Raw genomic sequence first — 15249 nt, forward strand, 5'->3', positions numbered from 1 at the left:
TCTGTTACAGCTAACAGCATCTCTTGAGGTGCACATGTAAAGTCTCTTTTAGCAGCATTGGCTCAAAGAAGAGATGCTGGTAATTAGCAGCTGCCCAGCTTTTGGAGAAAAATCTATAATGTTTGCGTTTTGTAAAGTTTGCACAGCTTTACAAAAAAACTAACAAACTTTGTTAGCATACGGAAACTGTAGCAAGACAGTATTTTCCTATTCTTACCTTTACCCACTTATGCAACTTTCTTTGTCAGTCATTTGTACAGACCAGCACACCAGCTACAACAATGCTAGCTATTGCAGTCCTTTAAAAAACATTCCAGATTGCCCTTTTTATGATATTGCTTGATGTAGTTCTGTCCTGCAGCAGCAGGATAACACGGGGAAGTCCCTTCCCGATGAGCCACATTGGTCTAACTTACAGTTACACACCTGAGTAAATTACATCCCACCATTGATAACGTTCAGCTTTCACCTTTGACCTTGCATTCAACATGATCTAGTTAAAAAAAAAAAGAAGAAGAAGAAGAAAAAACTCACATGTAACTGAAAAAGGTCCACAGAACCGAGCCTCATAGTAACTGGGATCCAACTCCATAAATCTGTCATGATGGTTATAATGATAATGGCTAAGGATTTAATTTACAAAAATAAGACAATAAAGCATAAAAGAGCAACAATGTTTTTTTTTTTTTTCTTTTTAGGGAAAAAAGGTGTTGGATGAAAACTGAACATATATTAAAGCTTGTTTTTCACAACATAAAATAGGAATGACAGATATCTGTGTGTATGTATGTGAAGAGAGACCACAATTCCTTAGTTTTCACAGCCTTTTCTCAGTTTTGCATAAAATGTTGGTCAAGAATATATATATTTAAATATATATATATATAGAGAGATATCTAAAACGTTTTCACAGGCAAGAGTTCACTTTTGTTTTTGTTGTCTTGGTTGTACAGCAGTAGCTCCTTGCAGCTGTCCCACATCCTCTTTTGTTTAAAAAGAGTATGTAGGTGCAGAAATCTCAAGGGGAGATGGTAAGATGTCGTTTTTTTCGGCCCCTTCCTCCTGAGTCAGGATGAGAACCCCCCCCCCCCCCCCGCTGGAAGTCCCTGTAACTGGTGCTATGTGGAATCTTGATTGACAGCTTTCCCTCCATTCATGGTGGGGGTCCCTGAGTTCTTCCTGGAGCGGTGCTTGTCCTCTATCTCATGCAGCGACGGCTCCCGATACATACAAACTGTGGCAGGAACGCAACCAAAAAGGGAGGAAAGAAAAGGACAAAGACAAGAGGTGGTCAGAAGGGTACGGTGTAAAGTAGATTGAAGAGATGGGCGTGCAGACACGGACAAGGTTAGGCGTGAGGCTGGGACAATTATACCAGGCTGAGAGGGGAAAGACAAGGGAACGAGGACACTGTCAGCAGGATTTTCTTTTCATCAAACTTCTTGACAAGTTCTCGTGATGAGAATAATGTCCTGATCGAAAAAGTTGATAACAGTTTGTAAATCTGTGTTAAACATCCTATTATGACCATTCTATCGAACGGCTGAATCTTAAATCTGTCTTTTTTCCCAGCATAGTTTCTCAATGCAATGTTCAAGTAAAATTTTAAGACTTTTAAATTTGTAAAGATTGGTAAGTTTCAAACAAGCATTATTCCACCAAATCTCTTAAAGCAAATAATTCATCATCAACAGTCGTAGCTTTTGTTAACGTTGTTCATAATGGCAGGTGGACATTCTGCACTGCATTCAAACTGGACCTACTCATGCTGTTTCAAGTAAACTCACTAAACACCAGCTGGTGAGACTAAAACACTAGAGAGTGCTTAGAACTTAAGTTGCCACCTCCATTTATAAATCCGGCTTCATACCGTAGCTGAAAACACATAATGGGTAATATCAAAACAAAGAAATAAAGAGGAGGAAGACAGTCAGCTTGCATTTTTACAGTTCCCATTCAACTTTTTATTCACATTAAAGCTAGACTAGAAGCAAAACTTAAACAAGTAGTATTAACTGATAGGCACCGGCTTATTAAAAAAAAAAAACAGCTGTTTATCTTGGATTTCTGTGAGCAGCATGGAGTATGTTGCTAATGGGGAGATTCTTATGATAATACATACAAAGACTGTTTTTTTCTAACTAAGGTCCTGTGGTGCCAGAGTTGGTGTTTTGCAGATGAAAAGAGAAGTAAGACGTAGTAACCAATTCTTTTAACTTTGCAAAAAAAAACACTCAAATTTTCATCTGTGTGGCAAAATAAGAATGATCAGTTTGCGTGTGATTCCTGTAGAATACTTCTCTTAAACTGTTTCCAATATACTAGGTAGATTAATCAATAAAAATGTGAATTCCATTTCAGAAACGAAAATGAGACAGTATGGTTATAGTGAGACCAACATTAAAGGTAAAGGCAGCATACATCATGGCTCCCATGGTAAACAACACAAAACTATGAGTAAAAATTCTAAAAACTTTGCTTTTTGTTAAGGATTCTTTTTATGTACATGGTGTCTATGGGGTTTTTATTTAAAAATTACAAACTTTACCAGATCCAAATTAAAAGAAAATAATACTAATAATTATAACATCCAGGACATTCAGTTCAAAACATTTATCTTGAAATTGCCCCTAAAGTAAGATAAGTTTTACCATCGATCTATTTAAAATAATCACGACACTGATGTTAGGTCTTGACTTGGCAATCTGTTTCACTACTTATTTGGCATTAAATTGAATTAAATAACACCCGTTTTTGTTCAAAATGTTTGATACGTAGACTTTAAAACATAGTTTGTGTACTTTGTTACTCTCGTTCCATTCATGAAAATATTAGCTTGTTTCAAATCTTTGTTTGGCTTCTAAACCCCATTCGATCATGATTAGTTTAGGAGCGACATATTAAGTGTAAAACCTTAATTTTAAGTGGGCTAGAGATCAATCCTGTGAAAATTCTGTTTCCGATGAGCACTTATTTATGTGTGGATTCTAACCTAGAACCTCAAAATTTAAAATGCAAATAGCTAAAATATAAACAAGTTTTGATGTGGAAATCAAAAATAAACAATACAATTTGAGCCAAAATCAGTTTAAAAAAAGTCTTCATTTGAGATGAACTTAAATTTTTAGATTTTCGATAGTTTTAATAACTAATTTTGTATGCCAACATTTTCCCAGACTTTTCCCAATCTGGTGTTATCCAGACTTTTAAAATGAGTAGGAACCCTGTATGTAAATTTAAATATAGTATCTGGCTGGAAATACTGAAGTAAAATCCTGCTGGATAAGAAAACTTAATAAGAAGCAAACATTAGTGAAACCAAAGTAAAGCCCTGACTCATTTAGCCTTGTAAGAAAAGAGAAAAAGGATGACACATTTTCCCTTGGCGTAACAACTCCCACGTTCACATAATGTCACCTTAGGATCCTGTTTGCAGTGGAAATGCAAACAAAGATATTACGCATGGAGCTATCTTGATATCCAGGGAGCACCAACCTTCCTATAATCCCCCCCCCCCCCTCTCAAAACCTTTGGAACGTTTTAGTCTAAAAGCCGTTATAGACTATCCTATCCTGAACGACTAAAAACTGAGAACAAGTTAAATGTTTAAAAGCTTGCTTTAAACATTTTCATACCTTCAATAGGCCTGGGAACAAAGTGAGATGAGGGCTTAGTTTTCTTGACCCGATTGCCTTTCATGACTTGTCCCTCTTTTGTGAGGCCGAGGAACCATGCTCTGCCCGACTCTTGCTGCCGGTACACAGTGGACGAGTAGATCACGTAGTAGTTTTCAAAAACTGACTCCTTAAATCTGCACTCTGGTGTGAACATCTCCTGCATGAGAAAAATAGACAAAACTAATTACACAGACGCAAAGATCAGAGAATAATAACTGAGCTGAGGCACGGCGTCTGCCTTAAAGACCTGCGTGTGGACGTTGCCAATGTCGGCTCAAAAACGTCATTTGTGTCCACACGCGCAAACACAAATGAGAGATAATGAGAATGACGGCACTGTCGGAAAATTAGAGAACAGCAGAAGATTTTTATCTTACAATGTCATGGCACAGCTGCAAGTCAAGGAGGAAAGTGAAAATGACGCAGTAAGGAGAGGTGGCGGTGAAAATGGAAAGGACCTTATACTAGAGAAAGTGTCAGAACTAAGTTCTCCGCTAGATCCCAATCATGACAGTAAAGGGGGAAAGAAACAATGCACTTGAGCCTCTAATCCATCAGTCTTTCAAGATACTGTAAACTGGGTCATTTATATAATTCTAATTAGGGTAATGGTACCATTCCATTTAAAGTTTGTATCTTCACCAATCCAAAACAAAATCTATATTCATTGAGCTAAATGTGCTGATTAATGAAAGCTTATTCCCAGCTCCCCATCTTTAGTCCTGGTCCCTGTTCGTACCCCCCCTCTCAGTGTCTTCAAAGTGAACGAGGCTGCATTATAAACCAATTCCAATCTGTTTTAAAGGAGGGGAAACATGTCTGTCGATTATAGAGGCAGCTGATGCACAACAGCTGGTTTAGAGGATGTTGGACCATCTCAGTTTTGGCAGACTTTGTACTGTGTGTGTGAGAGAAAGAGCGAGAGAGAGAGAGAGAGAGAGAGAGTGTGTGTTTACCCCTGAGCTAGATTTTATTTATTAATATATCCTTCAGGGCTCTGTGCCCTTTCACGGTTGTCTGTTTGACTGACAGCCCAATTCTGCTTCCTGCTGGAGGTGACTGTGCATCTATGATGCAATGGTTGGGGACACATAAATCTGTTTACTGTCATTTTATCGGGACCAAATTCAAGTCTGCATTTTATATTCTCAAATTTAGGCCAGGTAACCCCCATAAAGACAGAATACAGCCACAGAAATCGGTTTATTTTTTCCTCTAGGAATTAAGAAGTTAAAAGCTAGGTTACCCTGCCCTGTATGTTATTTTATCCTGAAAGCTCAACCAAACCTCAACGGATCAGTTTAACAGTCAGTCATTTGATTATGAATTAATATTATCAAAAACTGTCTTGATACTGTAAGCGTACGATTGCATGCTAATTTTCTTTGCCGCTGTACTCAGTGCCTTACAAAGTGTTCAGAGTCCTTGAACTTCAAAATCATGCACTACAATGCACTTTATTGGGGTTTCATGTGACAGAAGAAGAAAGAGCTGAGCCAGAAAGGCATGCTCTCAGCTTACCGATCCGTCTACGTTCCGACCCCCGCCTATGGTCAGGAGCTATGGATCATGACCGAAAGAACGAGATCGCACACAAACTACCTGAACTGCAGATCTCCACACCTCTTCCCAAGTTCCCATGGGCCTCTTGGCTGCTTCTTTTCCTTAAAGCTCTCCTTGCCTGGCCTGTCAGTTGATGGCCATGTCTTGCTGCATTTGTTGCTGAGCCTAATGCTTTTTTTATGTCCATTTGTTTCATTCTAGGTGGTGTTTGAAGCATGAACAGAATGTGAAGACCCCCACAGGGTATAAACTATTATGCAAGGCACTGCGCTTAGGAGGTAGTCTGAAAAAAAAATGACAAGCCATAAAGTTGTCTGCAGATTGGTTTGATTTGCCCAAAAAGTTAGAACTGCAGCCCAAGTATAAGGTTACAGCTGAAAATGCCACATAGGTGATAAATGAATACTGCCAGACACACGTATTGATGTGCAATACTTAATTAGAAAGCAAAGGTTGTATTTTTTTTTCATAAGATCTCAATTTCTGCTCAGTCATACTATTGTAAGTTAAAAGGAAAACTCAGCAGGTTGTATGTACGTGTCTAATTTTTTTTCCCCCACACGTTCTTTCAAAAAGTAGCCAGTGTGGTCTCATTAGAGGAAAAACAGCAATGCTTAGCAGCACGGGGGGAAGAACTCAGTCACATGGTCGCACGTGTGAAAACGTGGCCCTGGTCAGCAGGTGGGAGGACAAGCTCAGAGAAGATCTGGCGCTTCAGTTAATCAGGACCTGCTGCGAAATGTCTGCTGTCAACCGGCAGGCACTTTGCACGCCGGTGGAGCTTCAGGGGTCACATTGCGCCTGTCTGACCGCACGAGTTAGAGTGTGAACATATGTGTTCAGGCGGGTAGAGCTTTGGCATTGATGCATTACATGGCAGCAAGCTGGGTTTTTTTTTTTTCCCCTTCAGCACACACAACCATTAGTAATACTATTGTACCCTTCATATCCAGTCATTTGGATTTGCTGACGAGCTCCAGAATCTGCCACAAAGTTTTTACACTGACTGTTCATAAAGGGGTTTAACAGGGCTCGCAGTATTCAAGTACTTTGGTTGAGGATAACTGACTTAAAATATCAAATATATCAAGTATAGATTAAGAACTAGACTGACGGGGAAAAGCGGATGTTATAAGAATTATTATTCTGAAGTCACTATGGCCTCACACCACTCGGACAGAGGAGGCCTGGAGACCTGATGTCTGTGTATAAGATCCACTGTTTTCTGATTGCAAGGCCAAATGCTGCAGCTGCTGAGGGATACTGATTGTTTACGATAGACTGTCTTTGTTTTGTCTCATGGGAAGGCCACGGTGCAGTATTAGGGGAAGCCCGAAAAGTGACACAGAGAGAGACAGGGCAGACAGAGACTGCAGCGGAACCGAAGGGTGCGATTACTTTCCAACTATGTGAATCTCTGCTCTGTTTCTCAATAAAGTGCTGGAACGTTATGCCACCGTCTCGTCATTTAGTAAAGATGGGAACTCAGTTACTATTGTTTAATATTCCACCCAAAACTCCCACAACAATTTGGCGTAAACGAACAAGATCTCCGACCGACGAGCGAGGGAGTCCGGGGACAGGAGCTGCTTTGGCCGGCCCGGAGAGGTTATCCGGCCTCTGGTACCCCGAATGGATTTTCAAGGGATGTGGAGGAGCTCCTGGTCTCGGAGCGTCTCTGGGCGTCGGCGCGAAGATCCGAACCTTTCTTTCATGAGACGGTAAGGGGATTATTTTCCAGCTCTTTTAAAAACAAACGCAATTGGTCAAAAAATGCTTGCAAGCTTTTAAAATTTAAACCCCATTTAAAGAATACCTCAAGAAATTTTAAAATTTAAAACTGTAAACCTAAAAGGTAGTAAAAGTAAAAGCCGGTAGAAATAATGAATTATATTTAATCCTTAAGGCAAATAAAACAGGGTTCGCAATACCGAACGGTGACTAAGGTTTAAACATTAAACTAAAATTCAAAAATTAATTAGAATACGTTTTCACTATATAAGTAGAGTGATGTGAACTTTTAAATAGCATTTTATTTAATAAACATCTTAGTGTAAGCTGATTTCTGCTACTCTGGCAGGCATCAATAAAACGCAAAGAAAGGTTACTGGCTAAAATGGGTAATGTTGCAGTAAAATTAGCATAATGACACATCCTACTAACTAACATGGGTAAATTTAGGATTAAAGCATCAGGGTACAATGGTTACAATATTTATGGGGATTTAATATCTTCAACTAGAACACAAATAACTCAAAAGTCTTTTTAACCAGTTAACCCGTTAACCTGAGGGCTTTTAGATCAGGATAATTTAATGGTTATCGTCTTACATACAGTAAATATTAGTAAGATTAATTTAATTAGATTAGATTATGGGGACATTTTGGATCTGGTCAGGATGGTTGGGGGGCTGTGATGATAAAAGGGTAACAGCTTGAAGGTGATATCAATGAATGAAGGTATTCTCTGAGGAACATCAAAGCAGCAAAGACATCCCACAACATCCTGTTGTGTTAAGAACATCTTGAACGGCACGTAAGGTGAGATCCTTACAATGAGAGACGTTCCACACAGGGGGGTGTGGAGACCCCTGGGGCATGGCACCCAGGACGAGCTGCTGTGGACTTGACACAGCTGGTGGAACCAGAGGGACGACAAGGTGGTCCCACATGTTATCTGACGCCTTACACTGACTGTAAAGGGTTCTGGGTTTTCAGGGTTGCTGAAAACAGAAAGCTTCAGAGAACCTTAACCTTTCCTGACCAGGCACTCAGAATACATAGATCATAGATCAGATTGCAGAGGCCTAGACAAATAGGAACGCAGAGACGCGTTCACCCAAGAACTTCTTAATTAAAGTCCTCAATCCTCAGTTCAAGAAGATAAATAAATAAATAATCACAATGTACACAATGTAAGGTTTACTGTATTTTAGGATTAATTTGGGAACTAATTCTGATTTGCTTAAGTAGCTTTAGTTGTTCAACAATGTTAGAACATTTTCAAAAAAACTCCTGTTCTCTCCTGCTCTCTGCTTTGTTTTGTGTTGTAGAACCTTGGCATCCTTGAACAGTAACAGCATGGTATAAATATTTTGTCTTTTCTGTGCAGAACAGCACCTCACTTTAAAAAAAAAAAGAGGGAGAGAGGGAAAAGGCTTTCACATGGAAAGGCTTTCTTTTTCTCAGTTGGGTTTTCAAAATAATTGGGAAATGACATGAAACGAATATGTTGATGAAATTATGTTGCAGAGAACTTCAACTGTCAGACAACAACAGTTAAGACACACATTAAAAGCATTCTGTTAAGAATTATTATGAATTTACTGCATATACATTTGAACTTAAAGATTACTATTTTAATTAATAATTAAATTTCAGAATTCTGAAAGCTAAATAATTGTGCACAGAAATATCTTGAATGTGAAAGTGCTTGGAGGATGTTTTAATAAATGACACATGAAAGGGGTTTTGATAAGAACACTAATTACACCTTGTTTCTGTTCTCTAGTGGGAACAAGGACTCGTGTCTGCAGACCATCTTCACAAAGTGTTTTATTAGAGAGAAATGCAAAATAAAATGCTCAGTGCCCATCCAGAACTGAACGCTTATTACCATCCAGCTCAATCATCCAGCCTGCGAGGAGGAACCAAGAAGAGGACTGGGGATGAAGAAGCCACAGAACTCTGATTCTTTATTCTTCAACGGGAGGAGTTGCCTGAAGAGACCCTAAGCGCGATTAGATTATTTTCTGCCTTGTGCCTGAATGGCCTGAAGGTTTTCTTAACTTTGCGTTCTTGACGTTTAGAACTCTTCTCATATTGTGTTGCTGTTTGTTTAACTGCTCTGTTCCACTGACTCACATGTTTGATTTTTTTGTGTTATGAGATCTACACTTAATGTTACATCATGTTGATCAATATGGTTTTATGGTAAAAAATGGAAACTGTTTGCTTCAGACACACAAGGATCTATGGTTTATGCACCTTTTTGATTTGATATAGGAAGAACCAGGATCGGATTGGCTCTAAAGATCCTTTAATATTAGCTGGTAATGATAACACTTAGATTCAATACAGGGTTTTCAGGCTCAGATAGGCCGAGAGCAGATCTCCCTGGGAGGGGGCCTTGCAGTTTTTACTGCCCCCTAGGGGTAGCGTTTTCTGGAGGTTCCCCTGCCCGCACTGAACCTCTCCTGCCTTTGCTCCTGGTGTTGTAAGTTTGGAGTGGTGGATTATTGTCCATCGTAGGGGTGAGTGGAGAAAGGAGTAGGAGGGTATTCAGGGTGGGGAAGAGTAGACGGATTCGACCTTGGTTACTGAACAGGGTTTAGCTTACCATAGTCTAATGTAATTTTAAAATAATGTGCGCATAGGTACCTAAAACAGGCCTTACCTAATTAGATGAATCCTAAATTGTGGACAAAAGCTAAACCTTTGATCTTGTGTGTTAAAGCTCTATGAAGCATTCATGTTGATCTGTATTAAAAGTTCCAGCACTACCCGGTTCCAACACGGGAACCCTTTGGGTCCCACTTTACGAGTTTACAGAAATGGTTCCTCTGTGCTTTGTTCACATTTTCATATGATGGGTCATCTTGTTTTGTCTTGATGCTGACGACGCCATCATCAAAAAAAAAAAAAAAAAAGAGAGGAATGTTATAAGAATTATTATTCTGAAGTCACTATGGCCTCACACCACTCGGACAGAGGAGGCCTGGAGACCTGATGTCTGTGTATAAGATCCACTGTTTTCTGATTGCAAGGCCAAATGCTGCAGCTGCTGAGGGATACTGATTGTTTACGATAGACTGTCTTTGTTTTGTCTCATGGGAAGGCCACGGTGCAGTATTAGGGGAAGCCCGAAAAGTGACACAGAGAGAGACAGGGCAGACAGAGACTGCAGCGGAACCGAAGGGTGCGATTACTTTCCAACTATGTGAATCTCTGCTCTGTTTCTCAATAAAGTGCTGGAACGTTATGCCACCGTCTCGTCATTTAGTAAAGATGGGAACTCAGTTACTATTGTTTAATATTCCACCCAAAACTCCCACAACAGCGGACGAGAGACAATTTATCCAAATTTTGCACATTGTGTTGTAGCAACTAATACCTATTAGTAATCACACTCAGCTGTTTTCACAAGTGATGAGGGAAGAACAAAAAAATAAATAAAAAAAAACATAGTATGTATAAATATAACTACTGTTTCAGAATAAATTTCAAATGATTTACACTCTTTTTAACAGAGTATTCCGTTGGCAAAAGTGATGTGCTGCTGCTGATGTGATAATTAGGTTGCATATCTTTGCCTAATGCCCATGCACTGAAAAGGCTCCTGGGTGAGCGGCTCTGTTCCAGTTTGAATTTCAGAGATTCAGTTATGTCAAATGTTGAAGATTTCTTGTTGTTTTCCAATCATCCGTGGTTTTGTTATGGTGAGTTTAATGTGTTTCACAGCTTTAAAGTTCAACTTGATTTTTTATTGAGTTGCTAAAATATGTTAACGTCACAAAAACATCATTTCTACCTTCAAACAAATGGTAAGGTCAGAGTGATATCAATAAAATCTGGAAAAAATAATAAAAAGACATAATCTATCTGAGTCACTCTGGCAGTTGTTTGCATTCTGAGTCCAGATCCTTCCAAGAAGCAAAGCAGCTTTCTAAGTCTACAAAAAAGAAGGTATCTTCAGATAATTATATGGAAAGGATAGGAAGTAGCTACAGTTAAGTAGGGCACTAAACCCTTGTTATATTTGAGGGATTTACCCCATCTGATAATCCCAGACCTAATATTAACCTCCTGGGGATTTTATTATCCCTTCCAAGATTCTGATCCAGGATTGTCTGAACATTACTTAATATCGATTAAAAACTGTATTTTTTCACTTCTATCCTCTACCAACCGCTTTCATCTCCATATTTCTTCTTTTTTTTGTCAATTATTTTCAATCAAAGTTTTTTCCTGAAAGAAAAAGATAGACTAAAGCTAATTAACCCCATATTGGCGCAGCATAGACATGGGAGTGATGTCACTGTAATACCCTTAGTGCAGCGCAGGGGCTCATTTTAAAACCAGCCATGGAGCAAATGCTGTGCTTTAAATGACTGGAACTGGTGTGTGGGACAAAATTAAAAAAAAGTCTAGTTAGTCACTTGCGTTGCTTTTCCTTCTCCATTTATTTTGAAGACCAAGCTATCACGCAGCACAAGAATATAAATCGCAGCTTCAGTCAAAAGACACAAACAACCCGTTTTTCTTCCGCAGACAGGTAAAGGAAAAAGCGACAAGCCACTTAAAAAAATACACATTATCATTAGTCACCGCATTCATTTAATTTCCTTGCTCAGTCCTGACAAAGCCTTGGTTTCAAATGGTAAATGGCCTGTACTTGTATAGCACTTTATCAAGTCTGAGGACCCCAAAGTGCTTTTCACTACAGTCACTCATTCAAACCATGATGGTTGCGAGCTATGTTAGCAGCCACAGCTGCCCTGGGGCAGACTGACAGAAGCAGCCATACATCGGCGACGTCGGACCCTCTGACCGAAGCCAGCAGGCAATGCAGAAGAAGTGTCTTGCCCAAAAACACAACAACTGAGATGCTCAGAGCAGGGGATCGAACCAGCAATCCTCCCAGGACGACCTATCTAACTGTTGTGCCACTGTCGCATCAATATAGATAGATAGATAGATAGATAGATAGATAGATAGATAGATAGATAGATAGATAGATAGATAGATAGATAGATAGATAGATAGATAGATAGATAGATAGATAGATAGATAGATAGATAGATAGATAGATAGATAGATAGATAGATAGATAGATAGATAGATAGATAGCAGAGGGAAACAGCGAAGGAACAGTGGTTAGTTGCTGCTGTGCTGTAAAGTAGGTCATATTGTGTGTTATAAATAATGGAAGAAAACTCTTTATTGTAGATGCTCAGCCCCCACGCACTCCATTGCTAAACACTCTGCATTATCACCCAACTCACCCTCATCTTTCAATGAGCAACAGCCCCAACAGCAAGCCCTGCACTCTAAAACACAAAGAAGCGAGCCACCCACTAGTTTTACTGTGTGCAACCCATTTAACTGATCAACAACAATTGTATACTGAAGCTTGAGAATTAGTCACATACAAAACACTTGGATAAAAAAAATGACTGCAATGTTGCTGGAAATTGCAGCCTAACCGAAAGCATGGAAGCAGTGGAGCCTTTCACATCATTCTGTCAAAACTGCAAAGCGCCAGACGAAGCAAAAAATGAAAGGAGGGAAGAGTAGGGAAGGGTTCCCTTTATAATTATTTCCCTGGGGGCAGGAGGGAACGAGGAGAGCTGCACATCAGTGCTTTACAATAGGATAACGAGAAAACAGGAGAGCATAAAAAAAGCAGTGACAAACTTTTTAAGTTTAGAGAGAGAGGAGAGAGGTCTGGCAACCTTAAAGAAGAGGAAGTAAAACCAGCAAGTTTACTGCAGAACAGGTCAAATGGAGAGCAAAACAATTAAGGCAGGGACAGATATTAGATGTGAGAAAGTAGGAAGGATTGTAGTAAATGGTGTGGCTGCACCATGAGGGTGCACACAATGTGTGAATGTGGAGCAGAAGTGCACCTCTTTCCTGTCTTCTCTAGAGACTTTCAATAGTCGCTCATCTGAATATTTCACAGGTAAATAATGGCAATAGCTGAAAAACAGGCAGCTTTTACTCGAGGTTGGCATCATAATTTAGCTTGTTTATTAGCGTGTCGTGCCAGTCTGTGTTTTAAAAGCCTCTAAATGTTCCAGCTTACTACCCACATAATAGATATTAAAGCAAATTGTCCCATGCTTTGCATTTTTTTAGACGCAGGTCTCCATGTGTTTGGCCAAGTGTGGATCAGGCTGGACTGCTACTGCGGAAATGACCTTCTTTTGCAAAGGTGAAAAGTCTGCTTCTCCGTGTGAAAAAAATAGTAGAAAAAGATGTACAGCTGATAGCTGCCATTTGACAGTATGGCACGTTACTGCTTGGAATGACTAATATTCCACTGACTGCGATCCGAATGATGATGTCCTCAAGCAATACAGTGTATTTGGGGGTCTCAAAGCATCTCTTAACTGAGAATCATTTCGAGAAATGAGACACCGCACCATCTAGTTGTGATTAAACTTTAATTAGGCATGGATGGGTGGGTGTTGGGGTTTTATTGTAGGTGTTACAGTGAAGCTGTGAATTGTGGGTATGTTTATGAGCTTGTAGCTGAGAATGAGTCCATCCACCTGGGTGAGTCATTATAGCATTCGCTGAATGACCTTCCGCGAAATTGCGACTGGTTCACACATCTGTCAGGCGATGCTGGAGGTGTACAAAGTTAAGAAATGTTGTCATAAATAAATTACTCTACAGCTGTAAGACTTAGCAACCTGAAGAAAAAAAAATTACACCACTCATTTCACCTACTTTTGACTTACGTGCCTCAGCGAAGCTTTTCCCCGGTCAATAAATCCATTGAGGCAGCAAGATTGAAAAGAGCTTCACTGTGCCCTTCAAGTATTTATGAAAAGAAAAGGTTTGATAGTTTGTTAAGTCCAGCTCTTGCTTTTCATTTATCATGGGTGAGTGGCATTCAGACAACCATCAAACACCTCAGCAGAGGTCTTCAGGTCTTCTTCTCTATTCAGTATTAACACGTTCATTTGGATTTAAGACATAACGGGTTCAACAGGTGTGAGCTGAATATAGGACTGACACAATTCCTCGAACGACTCGAGGAACTTGATTACTAAAATTCCTCGAGGAAAATGATCTGCCTTGATAGATTCTGTCTAAGTATTAGGTGCACTGTGTAATGGCAGGGTGGTTATTTGTGTAGCACAATGCTCTCCCTTCCACTGATGATAGCCTATGCTACTGATGCACGGATGCCATCAGCTATGGAGGGAAATGGCGAGGGGCAGAAAGAAGCTCAGAGAAAATGACAGAAAGCCTCAAAGGGTGTGAGATCAGTTAACACAGCATATTGTACTGCAAAACTGAAACACCTCTCCCCTCCCCATGGGGGACAACCCAAGGGGAGGGGGTAGTTGTACGTTAATTATCAACCTGTGCTTTGAAAGCACACCAGAAAGAAGGAACACTTCAATAAACAGATTTCTGCAGATAGTGATGTGTCTTGCGCCAAAGATGATGTTTCGTAGTGAAACACAGTAGGCATGCATCTAGTTAAAGCCGGCCCCCAGTTTCTTCCCTTCGCTGCTTAGCTCGCAAAGTGCTTCACCCCAGTTGGACAGCATGGTAGCCATGTGGCCGATCCCAATAGGATCATACCATGTGAAAACAGAAGGGGGGACGCTCCACTGCAAATGAGGCAGCCGACAACAGTGAGGCTAGTGTGTGAGTGCATCATGTCGTTGACAACCGAAAACAAAGAAGCATCTGTCTGCATTTCATAGATGTTTAGAAGAATAAAGCATAGTTGCAAAATCTAAGTGACTTAACAGAGTAGATAAACCTCCAATCAACTGTTTTTGCAGATAAACTGTATGAATTGGGCCCCCTCCATTAATCTCAACACGTGGTCGTGCCTCTCAATGTGTCTTGGCACTGCCCATTATGTTGGAATGATATTATGCTTTTACTTCGGGGTTAGTTCCACTTTAAGAGCTGGTTTCACCACAAACCAGCACAGACATGTGAGAACTATCCATCGTACAGTGTAGTTAAGACGAGAGGTGAGTGCTGGTTCTGTGGATATGTTTGCACTTTTGTATTAATTTGCACAATAAAAAAGTTTGAATAAATATTACACCAAAGCCAGAATGGTTTTGTAACAGAATAAATGCACAAAATTTGGTGATAAGGAGCCAACAAATGAATGTCCAGACCCAATACCTGCGACCGCAACATCTGTGCAAGCATGTTTATCAGGCTTTATCTTGCCAGAATGAAAAAGTCATCATACAATCCAGGGTTTCCCCCAGGAAATGGACTACTTCTGGCAGTAGGGGTCGTTG

General features: G+C 40.0%; 1 protein-coding gene across 3 annotated transcripts in view; it reads right to left on the reverse strand.

Moving 5' to 3' along the window:
- Positions 1-691: 691 nt before the first annotated feature.
- Positions 692-15249, reverse strand: part of LOC118556098 (fibroblast growth factor 12) — a 40088-nt gene continuing 25530 nt past the window's right edge. For all 3 annotated transcript variants that reach the window (XM_036138141.1, XM_036138139.1, XM_036138140.1), the window contains 2 exons: positions 3636-3834; positions 692-1234 (listed from right to left, as the gene is read on the reverse strand). In XM_036138141.1, coding sequence (XP_035994034.1) covers positions 1119-1234; positions 3636-3834 — 315 coding nt within the window. In that variant the 3' untranslated portion in view covers positions 692-1118. The remainder of the gene's footprint in view (positions 1235-3635; positions 3835-15249) is intronic.

The sequence above is a fragment of the Fundulus heteroclitus genome, chromosome 6, assembly GCF_011125445.2.
Source record: "Fundulus heteroclitus isolate FHET01 chromosome 6, MU-UCD_Fhet_4.1, whole genome shotgun sequence".
Taxonomy (NCBI): domain Eukaryota; kingdom Metazoa; phylum Chordata; class Actinopteri; order Cyprinodontiformes; family Fundulidae; genus Fundulus; species Fundulus heteroclitus.